Below are 16,942 nucleotides of genomic sequence, written 5' to 3'. Positions count from 1 at the left end.
ATTAAAAAAAAACAATAGCTACATACAAGTTCAGCAATTTTCTCAATTGCACCTTTAATACTCTAAAATTACATTTAAGGAGTATGAGGTTTTGGGCTCAAGGAAAGAAGAAATGTGGTTTACTACCTGCTAGCACCTTGTCCTCTGACAAATTCATAAAATAGAACTGAAAACATTGCAAATATCACCCTTTGTATTCTATTTAACAACTATAGTAACCTTTTTTCTACTTTATTGAGAAGCACTGAGATAAGAGTCTCCTCCAAAATATATTGAATACCTCCCAAGAGCAGCAAATATATGGCATGACAATTTGCCTTGTCAAATCTCCCCCTGCAATGCATTTGATGAAACTGTACAGACAACTCTTAAATACTTAAAATTACTCTCCTTCCTCCACACCCCTCACTCCCTGCCAAGGAAGAAGTGAAGTTACGACCCCTTTGAAGGCAAAGGGAGTTTTTCTCCAATGCCCTTGCCTTAACATGATACCTAAAGCCTCTCTAAATTTAGGTATGGCACAGTAAGGAAAGACAAGACAGAGCAAAAAGCAAGGCTTAGAGCAAGAAGTTGTGTGATTTCTTAATCACAATATTTAGAAAGATGGACAATTTAAGAGAGGTTTATTTTTTAAAAATAATTCTGTCTAAATCTTTTCTCACAGTAACAAAAGCAGCAAGTTATAGGGGGACATATGGATGAAAAGTTGCATAACCTCAAGTCTTTGAACACAACGTTCATCAAAACCATAGCCCTTATCATAAAGTAAATCTTCCCTAGCTTGAGGGCAGCCATTATTTTAAAGAGCAACAGACATTCCCAGTAAAGTAGAACTAACAAGAGAAGACTAATTCAACTTTTCTGGAAAGCTTTCTCCTCTTGACTTTATCATCAACTTAACTAGAAATTATAATTTTAAAAAAATAGTAGTGATTGAGGCCACACCCCACCCCAAAACTGTTAAATAACAATAAAATAATGCAAGTTCAAGAGTAGTTTGCCCATAACAACTGAGAATTTGCACATCGGGTCGGCATCTTATGCACTTTAGTATTTCTTATTCCTGCACCTTAGCAGTGGCAATAAAATGGTAAAGCATAAATGCAATATATTAAAGGTGATCAATAAAAAACGTTTTCACTGCCAGTAGAAGTTATAGGTCTTTGAAGAGATGCCACATTGCTAGACCAAACTATGTTTTGCAAGGAATAGGACAGAAGCTGTAAGTTTTAAAGTGACAAAACTCGTTTGGAAAGGTGAAAAAATATGACAGGACGAAAAAAATAATAATAAAAAAATGTTAGACAGAAAAAACTAAAACACAATAAAATGAAAAGTATCTGTTAAAAATACATGTTTGCTATGAATGTAATAGATATAAAATATAAGAGAAGACATAATTGATAGCACATACAAAAACTTTGAACATTGCTCTTACACACTCTCTATAAAAGGAGGCAATATTTCTCTATTTTAAGCCTATTTCAAATCTCCTTGACAATTCAGCATGGGTTTGCACCCTGCCTTGCAGCAGGCCTAATCAAAATATTATAAAAATAGGCACCATGCTCTAGTTTAAATCTGAATTCACTTACTATAGTATAACCTTTGGAAAAAAAAATGTTTAAAATGCTTGCAAAATGCTGAAATTGTTCCACCAGTTTTTGGCTAGTCTGAATTTGCATATAAAAAAGACCAGTATTTTAAGTGCTGGATAGATATTTGTTATCCCAAAACATGTATTCAACATATTGTGCAACAAAAACCTAACATTCCTGATAGGTTACAGATTAACATTTATCCTCAGAAGTACTTCCAGAAAAATCTTACCAGACATAAACTGTGTAATAGAGGATAATTCCATTTGGCTCCAGTGGAGGTTTCCATGACAACTTCACAGTGACACCCAACAACTGTTTTACAGAGAGGGCTTGGGGAGGAGAACTTGGAGCTATAAAATGAGACAATAGAACACAACATCTTGTTAAACAGCTAGGATCAGTGGGATACACAACATCCTTAAATAGGCTTTGAATTATTTGTGATAGAAAGTTAACCTTGTACCACACTGGTATAGTATCATTCAGCTAATGTTAAGGCACAGCTTCTTTTCCTTTTTCTGACAGATGATAAAAGAAGATTTTGCATGGTGTTAGAACATCTGTTTCTGTGATTCAATGGAAAAAGTACTTCATGAGAAAACAGAGCAATGGCTAGGTCACAGTGATTCACCTACTGCCCAAGTACATTGCTGTATTTTTTTTTCCCTTCTAATGAAAGCAAGAGCTTAACAGATATGAACACATAGTTCCCCTGAGGAAAAAAAAAAGGTGCTGTAAAGAATTATACAAAGTGCCAAAAGGTGGAAAAGTGGATAAGCATGGCATTGAGAGATATGTGGGATTGTGGCATACTAGACAGTAAAATCTATTCACTCAATCAAATAAGGAGGACATTAATAGATTTACATGTCACAATGGCAAATGAAAAGATAGGCATTCATTGAGATCCTTAAAATTAATTTTAAGATGATCCCTAGATGACACCGTATTCTGACTCTGCAGGGAAACATTGTAAATAAATGAAAATGCTAGACCACGTTTGACTTTTTTCTAAGGTTCTTAATAATTTTACTGAAGACAAATAACTAATGTATGCATAAATTATACTGCTTTATTATCAGCATGTTATTGAGAAATGAGTCTTCAGCTGCATCTTCATTCATGGACCTATGCATCACTATTAAGTAATATTAGAATTGCATTTGTTTTTCTCACATTAAACCAAAGTGCATCATGCACTAAAAATTCAGGTCATAGCTGTAGTCATGCATGAAAATTGAAAATATGAGCATAACTATTAGCAAATCTATGAAACATTTGGTCTGAACCTTGGAACACTGTGTTCCTGTGAATACAGAACATGTGGTGTATTATAAATATTGTTGTTTTTCAATCCTTGTTCCTTTCATTATCTTGAAAGTTGGCATAAAGGTTTTATAACTCCTTATATTATAGAAAAAACTATTTTATATTTTTCATAAACAAAGGTTCACTGCATTCAGTGAGTGTATTTACTGGTGAAAAATGTTGACAGCTGTATTTTATGTTTTACTTGTTATATTATCCTCAACAGCTATACAATAAAAGATCTCTTATATGGTGAATGCCATGTTTTTGACATGTCTAGTTAATTCTACAATTCTTATTCAAGGAATTTACTTTTTATTTTTATTTTTTGCTAAAGAATAGAAACTACATTATTCTAAATAAAAATAATCTCTGATTAAAAAATGGATTTATCCAATCTAGCTCTTTTCAGTCTGCTCCAGCAACATAACTCTTAAGCAAATTTTTTTTACTGATGGTGTGGCTGGTGAGTTGCTTCTGTCAATGCCACTTTAGATAGGTTACCAGAGATTTCCTCCTGAAGCAAAGGAGAGGAACAGGCACAGCCTTTTCAAAAATGTGACTCACAGCACCCAAGTTAACATTTTTGCTATGAATTTTTTTTCAGGATTCCCCTGCAGAAACTAGAGAGGTGACCAATGATAACCTCACACTACAACATTGTGTACTGAAAGTGCAACAAAATTTTAATGTTTCTCTGCTATTTTGTAAAATAACAGGGGCTATTTTAATTTGTAAATTAGCAGGGACTGCAACAATTGTGCTCTACCCTCAGCCTGCACACGCCCCAGCTCAATTTGGAAGTCCAGTGCTACAGATGATGGACTTTGGGCATTTTCATAATATTAATAATTTCATATATATCTATGTGTGCCTGTACAAGCATCTGTTTAGAATAATACAAAAATCTCCCTCCAAGAAACTCCATAGAAATGTCCCTGGAGCATTCAAACTGCTTTTTATGGTTTTCCCTTTCCTGAGCTCTCATATGACTGAAAAACCAAATACAATCTACCATGTCATGTATTAGATTAAAATAATATGAGTAAATTAAGATTCTTCAGAGTCATAAGATATTGGTAAGATCAAAAGTCTATGCACAGCAATTGCAACATTTCATACAGCTTGTACTGATAAATATATTGTAGATAGATGGACAGATACATAGGTTTGTGTGTAAATACGTAGGTACATATAGAAACGGAGAGACATAACAGCCAACGAAAGTGCATAAAATTTAAAAACATCTGACATGAAGTTTAAGAGTAAATTAAGAATGCAGGCAGGAAATGATGCACTGAATCTTCTGTTCTGACTTACCATCTTCATCAGTTAGTATATGCAGAGGTGAACTACGAATGCCTTCCCCCATTGTGGTACTAGCAGATATTTCTACAGTATATTCTGTATATTTATTTAAATCTAAACAAACAAAAAAAAGGAATCATTCAATAAAACAACCATTCAATGGAACAAATTATTTTTTAATGGACTGTAAGTATTTTTGAAGTAGTAAATAAGCCTGTATTTTTGAAGTAGTAAATAAGCCTATCACAATGATCTGTGTCATTATAGACTGAAATAATCATTGAGAAAGCTTGGAACACAAGACACTTTGCAAAAGAAGGGGCAAAGCCCTAATTACCAGCTTATATTTCATATTCCTAGAATGTTTTACAGTTTGTCCTTGGCTGTACTCTGAAAATGTAGCAGTGAAGGTACTGAGTTCCCAGCACTAGCCACTGTGCCATGACTCAGCGACAATGGCAGAACTTAGGAAAAGATGAAAAGGTGAGTGGAAAAGGAAGTTTTATCCAGAATAAGATCAGAGAGATTTTTAGGTGACTTGAGGGTTTACTTTGTTACAATGATAGGTCTGCAAAGATATCTGTTGAAGATCCTGGTACTTTAAACATCTAAAATACAGTGAGATATATGTTAGACTCTATAACATTCAATGTCCATTTCACCACATTATGACAGGACACAAGTTATTTTTCAGGACAGGAAGCAAAAAAATTTCTGTAAGAGCAAGAAGGATCAGGTCCAATCAATGAATTATTACATCTCTGTCTGTTGCACGCATCTCAGAAAAACTCACAGTTGCCATAAGTTCCAGATCATTATATACTGGCCTGTAATATGTAGTGTCAGAAGGGTAGTGTTTATAATTCTTTGCTCAGTCCCATTGGTCCTCATGAGATATATTGTGTAGGTCTGTATGATTCCATTGGGAATGGATGGTGGAAAAAATGATAATTCAATTTCCATGGATGAGATGTTCCTATAGGTTATGTTTTCTGGTGCAGAAGCAGGAACTAGAAGGAAAAAATTGTAGAAGATTTCAGTCAGTTTAATTGATTTGGAAAGAATTCTTATAAACCAGTTTCAATTAAACACTTTGTTAATATTTGGATTTGCATCCTATTTCTTTTTTATGAAATACATTTTAAAAGAGGCTGAATTTGAAGATGAAAACCACTTAGACACACATGTACCAACAAGGTCATTAAAAATTTATAGAAATCAATTCAGCTTCATTGCTGTAATGGCAGTGCTTGGCCATGGACCCACTGATCCAGTCCCTGCCTGACATGGCAGCCCAGCCTCAGCTTGGCTCCCTCACTGCAGGCCTGCCCCACTGGCAGAGCCTAGTGGCTCTGTCTATCTTGGTTACTGTCACCGAACCCATGAACTTTCTTTCCTGGCTTGCCCTCAGACCTGCCACATCAGCATGAGGTGTTTGACACGCCAGATTGGCCCTGGCAGCCATGCCTTGCCTGCCCCATGGGTTTTGCAGCAGGGTGGTGAGACAAGTCCTGGCTAGCGAGGCCTCTGTTCAGCTGGCCCAGGGACCCCTGAGCTCTTGGCTCCCCATCCCATCCCCAAGAACCTGGCCTTGCTCTTTTGCTTTGTATATAAAACAGAAAAACAGGATTCAAACTCACTGCCTTGCAAAGAAAGCAAGTACTTTTAAAATTATTGAAACTTATCCTCTGGCCATCAAATGTTGTCCTAAAGCAACTTCTTGGAAAAAAAAACTATTTTTTTAAAAAATACTCACCAGTTTCAGAAGTTCTGACCAGAAGCGGAAAAGATGACTGATTCCCATAGCCAAGTCTGGTGAATGCCCTTACTGAGATGTTGTAGAGAGTATATGGCTTCATTTCACTTAGTGATATACTTGTAGATGAGGCATTTTTAATAAAAAAATTGTTGGAATCACTGTATAGAACTTCATAGTGAGTTATGAGACCATTAGGCTGCTCAGGTGGTAACCATCTCAGATTTATTTCTGTTGCAGTTACATTTATTAATTCTAAGTTGTGAGGTGGGGAGTCTGGTTCTGCAATACAGATATCAGAAAAAAAACCAACTTTTCAAGTAATTGAATACAGAACTGAGATCATAAACCTCTTGGATTCTGGCATTGGATCCTAACTGTACCAAAAGAGCTACACTCATTTTCTCACTCTCCTCAAAGCCTTACTGCTTTTTACCTTACTTAATTTTGGTATGTCTCTTTTCTGCTTGTAAAGCTAGGCATCTTTTTGCATTATGACATTTTAGCTTTTCTGAAATTTCTTTTCTCGTCCACTTCTAAATCTATCTCAAACTGCACCTATTAAGAAAAAAAATTTCTCCTCTCTACCAGTCTCATGTAAATCTTCTCATTGTCTTCCTCATATTCAGTTCTTTAAACTTGGATTAATGTCATCTTACTGCTTTCTATGTAAATAACCATTAGTACTTCACTCAATCAATTATTGAACCAAGAAAGGGCCTGCATGCACAGTACCTAAATTCTATTTAGTGAACCCTCTGTAAATCTTGCACACTCTGGTGTGAAGGTCATGCACAAAGCAAGTTCAGCTCCAGGGTGTTGTGTGGCTAAATCTATTAGCAATGAATGAGTTCATGTGACTCCAGTGAGCTAATAAGGAATGGAAGTGTTGAAGAAGTGTGTGGGCTGCACTTATGGATAAAATCAGCTCTGAATGTCAACTTTGATTCCTCTGAAAGTTTCATCACTTCACTCCTGAAGTAGTCTGTAAAATCAAGATAAAAATATGCTACCTACTCAGGATCGTAGGATTCAGTTTGTGTACAAACACCCATTTGAAGATATGGCAGAATTCACCATTATATTTTTTTGCCTAAAAGGTCCTACAAATCACTTTCATTTCTGATTTCTGAGCACATGAAAGTGTTAACTGTAACAGATCACTGCTCTCTGGATGACAAGATTACTCACATGAATATTTACCATGTGAAGAAGCTTAATTTTTAATTTAAATATGTTTTTCCATTTATCTGGCATGGTAAAATATTTAAATGCAAGACATTTCTTCCATCCTAATGCAAGTTATCTAAGACAATTGTAGTGAATCTTTTATTTGGAGCCATCTCTCTTTCCTAGGTTGGCTAAAATTAGGACACAAGAATCTCAGCCTGAATTACTTCAGGAAAGCTAAATAAGGAGAAGATAAACAATTATGCATAGCCTTATAAAAAAGCAAGAATTCTTTGTGAGTTTCTCACAGTTTCCTCAAGCCTTGCATGGCTCTTTTATGAATGAATGAGCAGTTGGCTGCTGGCTCTGAGCAGAGAAACTCTACTATGAAAAATTTCTTTAACACTAACAGGCAAGGGATTGTAAGATTTCAGAGAGAAAAATACTTATGTAAGTAATTTTCTTCTCTTGTGGTGTGCCTTTCCTCTGTAAAAATACTAAAAGTATAGGAGAATGTAAATTTTAAAAAGATTCACAACTATATTAAGTTTCACCATTTAATCTGATATTTTGTGTGGTTATTCAAATCACCTAATCTTCATAAATACTCATAATTCTTAATCCTATAGTACTTTTCTCTCCTTTATTGACATTCAATTATTGTTCTTGTATTGTAGTACATTTGAAAATGAGAAAGATAAACTACAATTGGGCAATCACCCTCTGCATTACTTCAGTAAACCTGGAAATAATCACTGAAACCAGTGAAAATAGAAACTTGATACAAACAAGAAAAGACTAATATTCATGGCTCTGCTCTGCAAATCAATTTCCCATGTTTTCTTTGCAGAAGCCAATGACAGCTCCAGCTCTTGCCCTAATACCTTCATGGGCTGGAACTGCCTTGCAAGTAAAAAAGGAAGATTTAAAACTCTTTGTAATGTAGTATTACACCTGACATTAAAATTATTGACCAGTCTTAAAATTAATAAAACCTATACAAAAACAACTGATTATTATATTCATCATTAAAAATTTTTCATTTTATCAGCATCTTTGCCTGCAAATAGAAATATGGCCTCTGAAGTTTTGAAATGCCCATATGCTTCAAAACCAACCTAATTTACATATGATGTCAAAAATAAAAAGAAAATGGAATCACAAAGATTATGATTTAGATCAATGCTAGGGACATATTACTTTGAGAGAGAGAGCCTCAGCTCTGCAGCTTTCCTTTCATTCTATCACATTTGAAATTGGTTGATTGCAGGTCATGCCGCAGCTTTCATTATTATTTTTTTTAGCACTTATCTAAAAATTGTCTGAATGAAGTCAGTGACTGATACAAGGCTAATAATTTCAACATTGGTTTTATCTATACACTTTGTGCTAGTCTTCTTTCTGAGCAAACACAAAGTTCAGTACAGAAAATAAGTCATCATTGCAAACAATGTATTACCATCCTCAGGGGTTCGCACAAACACATCATTCTCTTCCAACAAAGCACTTTCCCCAACTGCAGTAGAGGCTGTGACTCTCATTTTATAACTGGTGTACTTTTTTAAACCTGAAAAGATTAATTAAAAAAATCTTGACTCTTAACTTCGTAAACAAGACTGTTGACTTCTTTTGTCATAGCTACTTATAAAACTACAGTACTGGATACTGTTCTGAGAGTTTTTTATGCACCCTAAAAGAACATGTACAATACCATTTATTTGGTGACAGTCAAACAGGCATACAGTTAAATCAGCAGATTTTGAAGCCAACCAGCTTTGACTCTGTAAATAGCTTAAAGAATTTTTCAGGAACGTCAAAGGATGCATATATGAACATCCAAATATGGGGGTTTAGTCTGTATGCATTATTCTGATTAACATCAATGATAAGTGAAACTCTATTAGGAATGTGTTTGCTTCAATTACTATAAAAATACTACCTTAAAATAAGAAAATTGTTATTAATATCAGAAAAATGCTGTGAAAAAAATTCAAATCTGAAAAAGACTTGACAATTTAAGAATATTTTCCTATGGGGAAACAGGAGACTGAAGCAAGTATTCCAAGGAGAAATCCATTTCATAGATTATTGCTTGTACCATTTCAAAAATTACTGTTTATCTTAACCAGCCCTCTTCTCCCATCTCACATACCCTACATATTTCTCCACAGTAGACAAATCTGAAGACTGTCCCAACCTTGGTTTTAGATGCAGTTTTGTTGTGTGTGTGGACATGTGTGAATGTGTGAGATCTGATCCACATATATTTCAAATGGCTACATTATATAAAATTGAAAAAAAGAAGTTTGTAAAATGTACTTGCAAGCTTATAGTTTTATATTTTTTTAATTAAATGACACTGTACCTGTTATAAGTAAGCTGTTGTTTGAAGCTGTTTCATGAAATGCTCTTTTGGTATCCAGTTCCATCGCATAAACAGTATAATGAATGATTTTCCCATTGGGATTTGCTGGAGGATCCCAATACAGCAAGACAGAGGAGGAGCTCATATTCTTGTAAGATATATTTTGTACTGAGCTTGGGACTTGAACAAAACATAAAAACATAACAGTAAGTAAATAAATTACTAAAAAAATTCTAACATTCAGTGAAAAAAGTCATGTATGTTAGCTTTGGTAATACCAGTTTGAATTTACCTTGTTCCTGTGTCCTGACTGTAAGAACTGATGGTGGTCCTTCTCCAACAGCAGTGAAAGCAGACACACTAACTGTGTAATCTGTGAAAGGCGTGAGGCCCTTTATAACATATGACAGTTCTTCAGCCAAAATGTTGATGTTATATTGATTATCTGTGAGTAAATAGAGAGAAATAGCTGGTTATTCACAAAGTAATTTGCTTTCTTATGTATTCTAAATTCAGTTTGGCGTGCAACTTGGATCTATTTTATTCTCAAAGAATGAATTTACATGTCAAATATAAAAAATAAGAAGTCTGCATTCAACCTCTTAAGTCCCTAAAGCAGAGTCCCTTTTCAGTGTACAATAGATAGATTGGCCTAGGTGAAATAATGAAGGAGCAACAAGTAGAATTGTGAGGTTTAGTGAGTAAGCCTCTAGAAGCTAGGAAGGGGTACTTTTGTATAAGGTCTAGTTTCTCCAGGGATTTCAGAACAGCAGCTCCTAGACTGATGGAGATTTTGAGGAGTTTTAAATATTTTTAATCAAGACAGACAGATTCCCTCTTCCTTGCTGTCCTAATGGTGCTAGAACAACAATATTTGGAAAGGCTGCCTTCACATATCCCTTCATGCTGGTATTTTTACCAGAAGAGTTGTGGTCAGTAGAATGATGAAGCTGTGTGTGCCCACAGAGTTTGGTGCACTTAAAATAAAGTTCAAAGTCAGCCTCAATCCAACTGTGTTAGCCAAAACCATCTGCTATAAAGAAGTCATTATGCCAGTGCAACATGAAAAGGTGTGGGCACTTCACATACCTGAATATCAGGCTCAGAGTTCAGTGAGAAGGGCATTAAAATGAAGGCATTGAAAAATCACATGACCCTGTTAAAAATTTGGCTGTCAACAGCTTTAACTATATCAAAACTCCTATAAAATAATACTTGGATGGTAGATCATAACAGACACTGGCTGAAATAAATTTTCAAACATGGATGTCTTTTATCAACTCAATACCTCAAACTGAAGGAGACCATAAAAAAAAGATTTACATTTAAAATGCTGTACATTTCTTGTGTATGACAAAGAATATATATCAGGATTAACACAGCACAGAAAACATTCACTGCCATTTAAAATAAAGGATTAAATTCTCGTTTTAGATATTGGTGCATACAGATGAATTCAGTGACTTCATTAAATCATTAAAAAAAACTAAAATCATTCTTTTCTTCCCACTGTTCAAAACACTGTAAAAATTTGTAGTGATATTTGAAATCCCTGCCTGTCAGCTGAGGGCTGCTTAATGATTTGTAAATATCCATACTTGGTAAAGAAACAGTGGTCCATTGATAATACAGAACAAGTGTACTCACTAATGACATCACCATGTCATGGGGCCATCTCCACCTGTTTGTAACCCATACAGCAAAGTTGTAACTTTTTGACCTATTTACCTTCATTGACATTTGAAAACCTATTAGTCAAAAGGCTTAGAAAAATCAAGGTCTCTGAAGGGCTTGGAGATATGTTAATCCCTGACAATCACACCTGCTTTGGCAACTGTAATAACTGATTGTCTATGCAGCTTGGCTGATGGCTTTCGGGTGCTCCCTTCACTAGGAAGAAGGTCAGCTGGGTGACAAGGGGCTAGTTCCTGCCTGTGTGGCATTCCCATTTGCTTCAGAAGGTTATTTGGTAGTAAAAAAATCTGACTCCAGCAAATGACCCATTTATAATTTGCTTGAACCATGTGCTAAAGTTCATATCTGGGACAGTGATGGGGGTCCTTCAGCACAAAGAAGCAGGTAGAAAAATATCCTAAAATATCTTACCCAAAGCAGAATGTAGTTCTGTAGCTCCATTTATATCAGGCAAATTATCACCAGATACACTTGTAAATATTACTGGGGAAGCTGTCTGAATGCTGGAAAACATTTCAGCTGAACCTTCATATAAATCATTGTCTGCTTCCACTGAATTCCAAGGGGGAGAAGAAGGTTTGATATTTTCATTTATTGCATATGGTTCCAAAGAACCAATCAGATACTATAAATTAGAAATATAAAAAGAAATCACAAAGCTAGTCATCACTAAATTACATAATTAAATTTGTATATAATATAGAAATGATACTTGTCTGTTTGTGAATGCATATAGTACTATATAAATGTTGGCATAAAACATTATTGATCCTTAGAATAATTTTAAAAATATAAGCTTTGTCATAAAAAATGTTCAGCTGCCAGTAGCCTACAACATTTTATTCTGGTTACTTTTTAAACAAACACCACTTCTTAAAAAAATCTTCAAATACATATTTTATATTAATGTGGAAATTTTAAAGTAAGGTGTTTAAATTTACAGCTATATCTTTGGATCTATATTGAATAGATACACATTTTAACTTGGGAGATTTTATTTGTACTAACTAAAACCTGAAAGAAGGCAGCAGGCATTGAAAACAAGAGAACTTCAAACGGCCCTGTCAAGAAAAGGCTGACTAGATCTCTGAGAGGGAATAAGAGAAGAGGGAGAAAACCAGAAGCTAATGAAATAAAGGGGAGAGAAAAATAAGGGTGTATATATGTGAAAAAGGAGAGTGTAAGGGAGGTAAGAGATATAGGGGCCCATAGGACAGAAGATGTAAAGAACAAATGCTGAAAATGGATGGCAGCAGATATAAGTGGCGCAAGAACAACAAAGGGAAGAGAAACAAAAGCAGAAAAGAGAGAGACTAGACCATAGGTACAAAATGGTGTATTAGCACCGGATCTTCATGCCCCTTCAAAATCTGGGACCAAATCCAGGACTGAAGTATCTTTGAATTGTTCTGCTGTCATCTGGAACTCTCCCCACTCACATATATGGGCCACCTCATTGTCAGAAAGACATGTTTTTACAGGGATGTAACTAATACACATTAGTCCTTTCCCTATGGACTCTGGGCAGAGAAAGGGCAAAGCCACTTTTACTCCTTTAAGGTGAGGTACATTAGCCACAGGCATAGATTAAGCATCAATCTCACCAAAGTACCAAGAAGTAAAACCTGTGCATAATTCATCTTTACCGGCATTTTATAGCAAAATATTAGGCCACATGGAAATACTTTTTGCTTATGAGGATTTTCCACATATAAGACAACAGCTTTTTATTGCTACTGGTTTTTGAGTACCATTAGCACAGCGGGTCTGCCAGTTCAAGCCCTGTAGCTGGTCTAGGCTGTGGTCAATGTGGTTCTAGATAAAGCAAGGTTGTCTATTATTTGCTTTGGTTTTATTAGAAAATTACATTCAATAAATTATAATAAAGCAGCATTGATACTGCACTAAGAGCTCAAAAATTAGGAAATTCCATCACTAAAATATTTTTGTGCAGACTACTTTAATTTTTTGCGTCCTGATTATGATACAATCTTTAATTACAGAGTTATATACTTTCCTTTTCCAAGGATGCCTGCCTGTCTTATTGAATGGATCCTTATCCTAATTTTTTCCCCTTGCTCCTTATTTAACATTTGACTCCAGAGATCTATTTAATGTATATCATTCAACTTGAAAGTGAATTCCTTCCTTGAACTCTACATCAAAAACTTAGATTTCAATTCAGATCCAGTGAAAGACATCACTGTCTGAAAAAAATAAGGTATTGTGCAGACTTTGGGCACCTGTTTTCAAAATTCAGCCCAAAAAGCCCTACCTCAGAAAGAATTCAATCCTGAGCTAGGGGTCTATATTCTGTGCTGCAAACTCAGAGCTGCTCTAAGCACATAAAGCACATCAGCACCCAAAATCCAGGAGATAGACTGATTGACAGCTTAAGTTCCCTCAAAGATCCCATAGATGTGCACAGATATCCTTAGTATGCCACCACAGCATGGAGCTAAGCATGTAGGACCACACATGTGAATTTAAGGATACAGAAGGAGGCAGAAAATCTAAGCCTGTCTGCCTTGCTAGTAAAACACTTAGCTAGCCTTTGGACACTTCTGAATTCACAGGGTTCATACCCATGTCTTCTAGAGGTTTGATTGAGTGGCTGTGTATCAATTTAGGCGCCCAAATCTTTACTCTTAACAGTCTGGCCACCCTGTGCTGCAAAGAACTCAAGGCCTGTGGGCTGTGGCTTCCTGCCTTCAGCAGCTGGATCATTTTACTAGAATAATTTTCTTTTTCATGTTGTGGAAACAGCATTATTGGAATCTTTTTGAAAGCCAGTCAGAGAAAGAGAGTGGACTGAGGAAGATGGCTTTTAAAAAATTGACAACTTCTCTGTGGGATCTAGTTCATTCTATAAATGTCAGCTAAGGCAGAGAGCAAATTTAATCTAACATAAAATCTATATTTAAAAAAGAGGAAAAATAATACCTTATTTTTATCTCCAAGAATAGTGTTTTCCATAGTGATGAGTGTTGCCTGCACATGTACTTTAACTCTGTACTGGGTAATGATTCCATTTGGTTGTTGTGGTGTCCTCCAAGTAATTTTTATATATGTGGCTTCCACTTCTGCTAGTTGTAAATCTGACACAGCACCTGGGACTAAATATTCAAGAAGAAATTTCAGTTCATTAAACACCTGTGATTATTACAAGATTTTTTCAGCACTGTATACAAAGTACAACAGACAATCCAATTTCACATCCTTATCATAAAGTTGAACCTGTGCAGGGTAGGGACTTCACATGTTTCCTTAGTAAACAAGTTATAATTCTAAAACCATGCACACTTTTTAGACACATAAAATGTGTATGAGTATGGTCAGAAACTAAGATGATGTAAACCAGGATTGCTGTACTGAGGTCTACTTGATTGGAATTAAGCAGACCTTTGCTGTTTTCTTATATGGACTTCTAAGTATGCTTGAACATAAAAGGCTAGCTCTAATTAGCTCGTTAATTTCCCTTTTACAAAAGGTTTATATTACTTTATTTATATATTTTATATATATGTGTGCATATAGATATAGATATTATATATATATTTATATATATGTGTGTATATAAATATAGATATTATATATATATTATAGATAGAAATTAATATAAATAGTTTATCTAATTATAAAATAGAAATAGTTTATATAATTTTTTCACTAAACTTTCAGTCTTAATTATATTGTAATTTCTATAGGACCATCAGAGGTAAAAAACATTTTTATTCAGTAGAATGATATTCAGATTTGATACAAAAAGAGGGTTTTTTTCCTGATATACTTCAATAAAAGCATTTTTGAAATTACTTGTATAAGGGTGATTTTTAGATTTGGGATTAAAATAAGACACTCTGTGTCATGCAAAAAGTACTCCAAACCCACCAAAATTCCTTTTGGCTTCTGTCAGTGCATTTCAACACAAGATGAACACCCGTACTCAGGTAGTTCATCTCTGGAAATCGCCTCTGACAGCTGCCAAAAGATCATTCAGGAAATAATATGATAAATAAAGATAGGTTTTCCTCCCAGTATTACACCATGACAACAAACATTGCCAGCAATCCCTGAGGCAGAGATTTTCTAGATTTAAGACAGAAATAAGTCTTGAAACTGCCTCTCTATTACACACCAACCCTCAACTGTTCCTCCTTGCATCCTCAATCGCTGGCCCCGGGCCCCGCACACGCGAGACAAGCTGCGTTTCCGCCGCCAAGGCGCGCGAGCGGGTGAGCTGCCCGCCGGGCCCGGCTGCGCGCCCCGAGCCCCGCCGGCCGGGCCGGGCCGGGCCGGGCCGGGACCGCGCGGGGGCGGCTCCTGCCGGCGGGGCCCGCAGCGGGATCTGCGCGGCTTTCTCTGCTTCTTGCTGCCATCTAACGGGGCACGGGGGGCCCTGCAACCTAGTCACGAGAATTCACTACTTCCGTTCAGAAAGACACTACATTTGTTTCGCAATCTCTGAAGACCTTCGATAGCGCATGAATGTACTGACAGAATATGAACTTGACAAAAATAAATAAATGACGTAATAATATTTTCTTTAGTATTTTGTAATCTTTTCTCCTCTCTTCCAGTGCTCTTACATCCATTCTCTCCTTTGCAAAGTCCTTTAAGTCTCTGAAGGGGAGACTGTAACCCTTTATCCCGTTCAATCCATTTGCTTTGTCTATGCTCACTCACCATCGGCAGGAGTGAAAACTGTAAGGTTGGTCTTTGGCCCCACCCCAGCACTCGTCTCAGCGCTGACATACGCGCTGTATGTTGTAAACGGCACAAGGTTACTAAACACAAACTTGAGGTCTTTTGTGCTGTTATCCAGAACATGACCTGGAATTAAAACGAAAGAGATTTTAGGTCGAAAAGAGAAACAGTCTAAGGCTACTTTCTAGCATGATGAACAAATGAAAGGACAAATTTGTTTGGGTAAAAGCTAATTGTGAATCAGCTTCAGTAGAATAATACTGAATATTTAGGAAATAAAACAACAAAATAACCAACCAAGTCCATTCAAAGAGGTAAGAGTTTTAAGAATAAGAAATTTTTAAAAATGTATCTTACTTTTCCTGTGTGGTCCCATAAAAACATTAGAATACACCTTATGCTTGTCTTACTTAACTACAGACAGTTCTATAATTTCTGTATCTATACATGTCTGAGTTTTAAAAAAATGCAAAAGCATCACAACAGACTTAAAGATATGATTGCATACTGCATGAGAATGAAAATTCTCCAGAAATCTTTAACAGAAAGAGAAAAAGAGCAAAGATTTAGATATATAAGCACAGCAATAAAGCTGTGCTTAACCTATCATCTCCTGAATGACTGAGGAGAAGTGGATTTTCTCCATTCCTAGGACTATCTAGTGTGAATTTAACTTTATACTCTTCCTCGTGATGGACTGACTTTTCCCTTAAAATTAATCTACAAACCATTAAAGCATATAATAGTAAAAAGGGATACATAACACTGTTTTTGACCATCCATTCTTGATTGGCAGGCCCAGTAGAATGTGTAAAGAAATAATCACCAAAAAATCAAAAGAAATGGTAGCATCAGCTCTGACTTACCAGATGGTCCATACAGCTCAACTCTGTAACTAAATTTCCCTGTTACTATGGTTGGTGGGTCCCACATTACTGAGAAAGACTTTGCTGTAATGTTGCTCTTGGCAAAATTCTGTGGTGGGTCTTCTGGAACTTAAACAATATTGGAAAAAGTCTTTGAACATAAAAT

The 16,942-nt window shown here is 35.7% G+C and overlaps 1 protein-coding gene across 1 annotated transcript in view; it reads right to left on the bottom strand.

Annotated features, from left to right (window-relative positions):
• Positions 1–16,942, bottom strand: part of PTPRQ (protein tyrosine phosphatase receptor type Q) — a 124,179-nt gene that overhangs the window by 73,453 nt on the left and 33,784 nt on the right. The window contains exons 25-35 of the mRNA XM_077783541.1: positions 16,777–16,905; positions 15,890–16,036; positions 14,147–14,319; positions 11,615–11,828; positions 9,801–9,953; positions 9,509–9,688; positions 8,603–8,710; positions 5,974–6,255; positions 5,045–5,227; positions 4,230–4,331; positions 1,831–1,951 (exon numbers count right to left, since the gene is read on the bottom strand). Coding sequence (XP_077639667.1) covers positions 1,831–1,951; positions 4,230–4,331; positions 5,045–5,227; positions 5,974–6,255; positions 8,603–8,710; positions 9,509–9,688; positions 9,801–9,953; positions 11,615–11,828; positions 14,147–14,319; positions 15,890–16,036; positions 16,777–16,905 — 1,792 coding nt within the window. The remainder of the gene's footprint in view (positions 1–1,830; positions 1,952–4,229; positions 4,332–5,044; positions 5,228–5,973; positions 6,256–8,602; positions 8,711–9,508; positions 9,689–9,800; positions 9,954–11,614; positions 11,829–14,146; positions 14,320–15,889; positions 16,037–16,776; positions 16,906–16,942) is intronic.

Source organism: Lonchura striata, chromosome 5 (genome assembly GCF_046129695.1).
Source record: "Lonchura striata isolate bLonStr1 chromosome 5, bLonStr1.mat, whole genome shotgun sequence".
NCBI lineage: Eukaryota > Metazoa > Chordata > Aves > Passeriformes > Estrildidae > Lonchura > Lonchura striata.
This window is presented reverse-complemented; position numbering and strand designations above follow the sequence as displayed.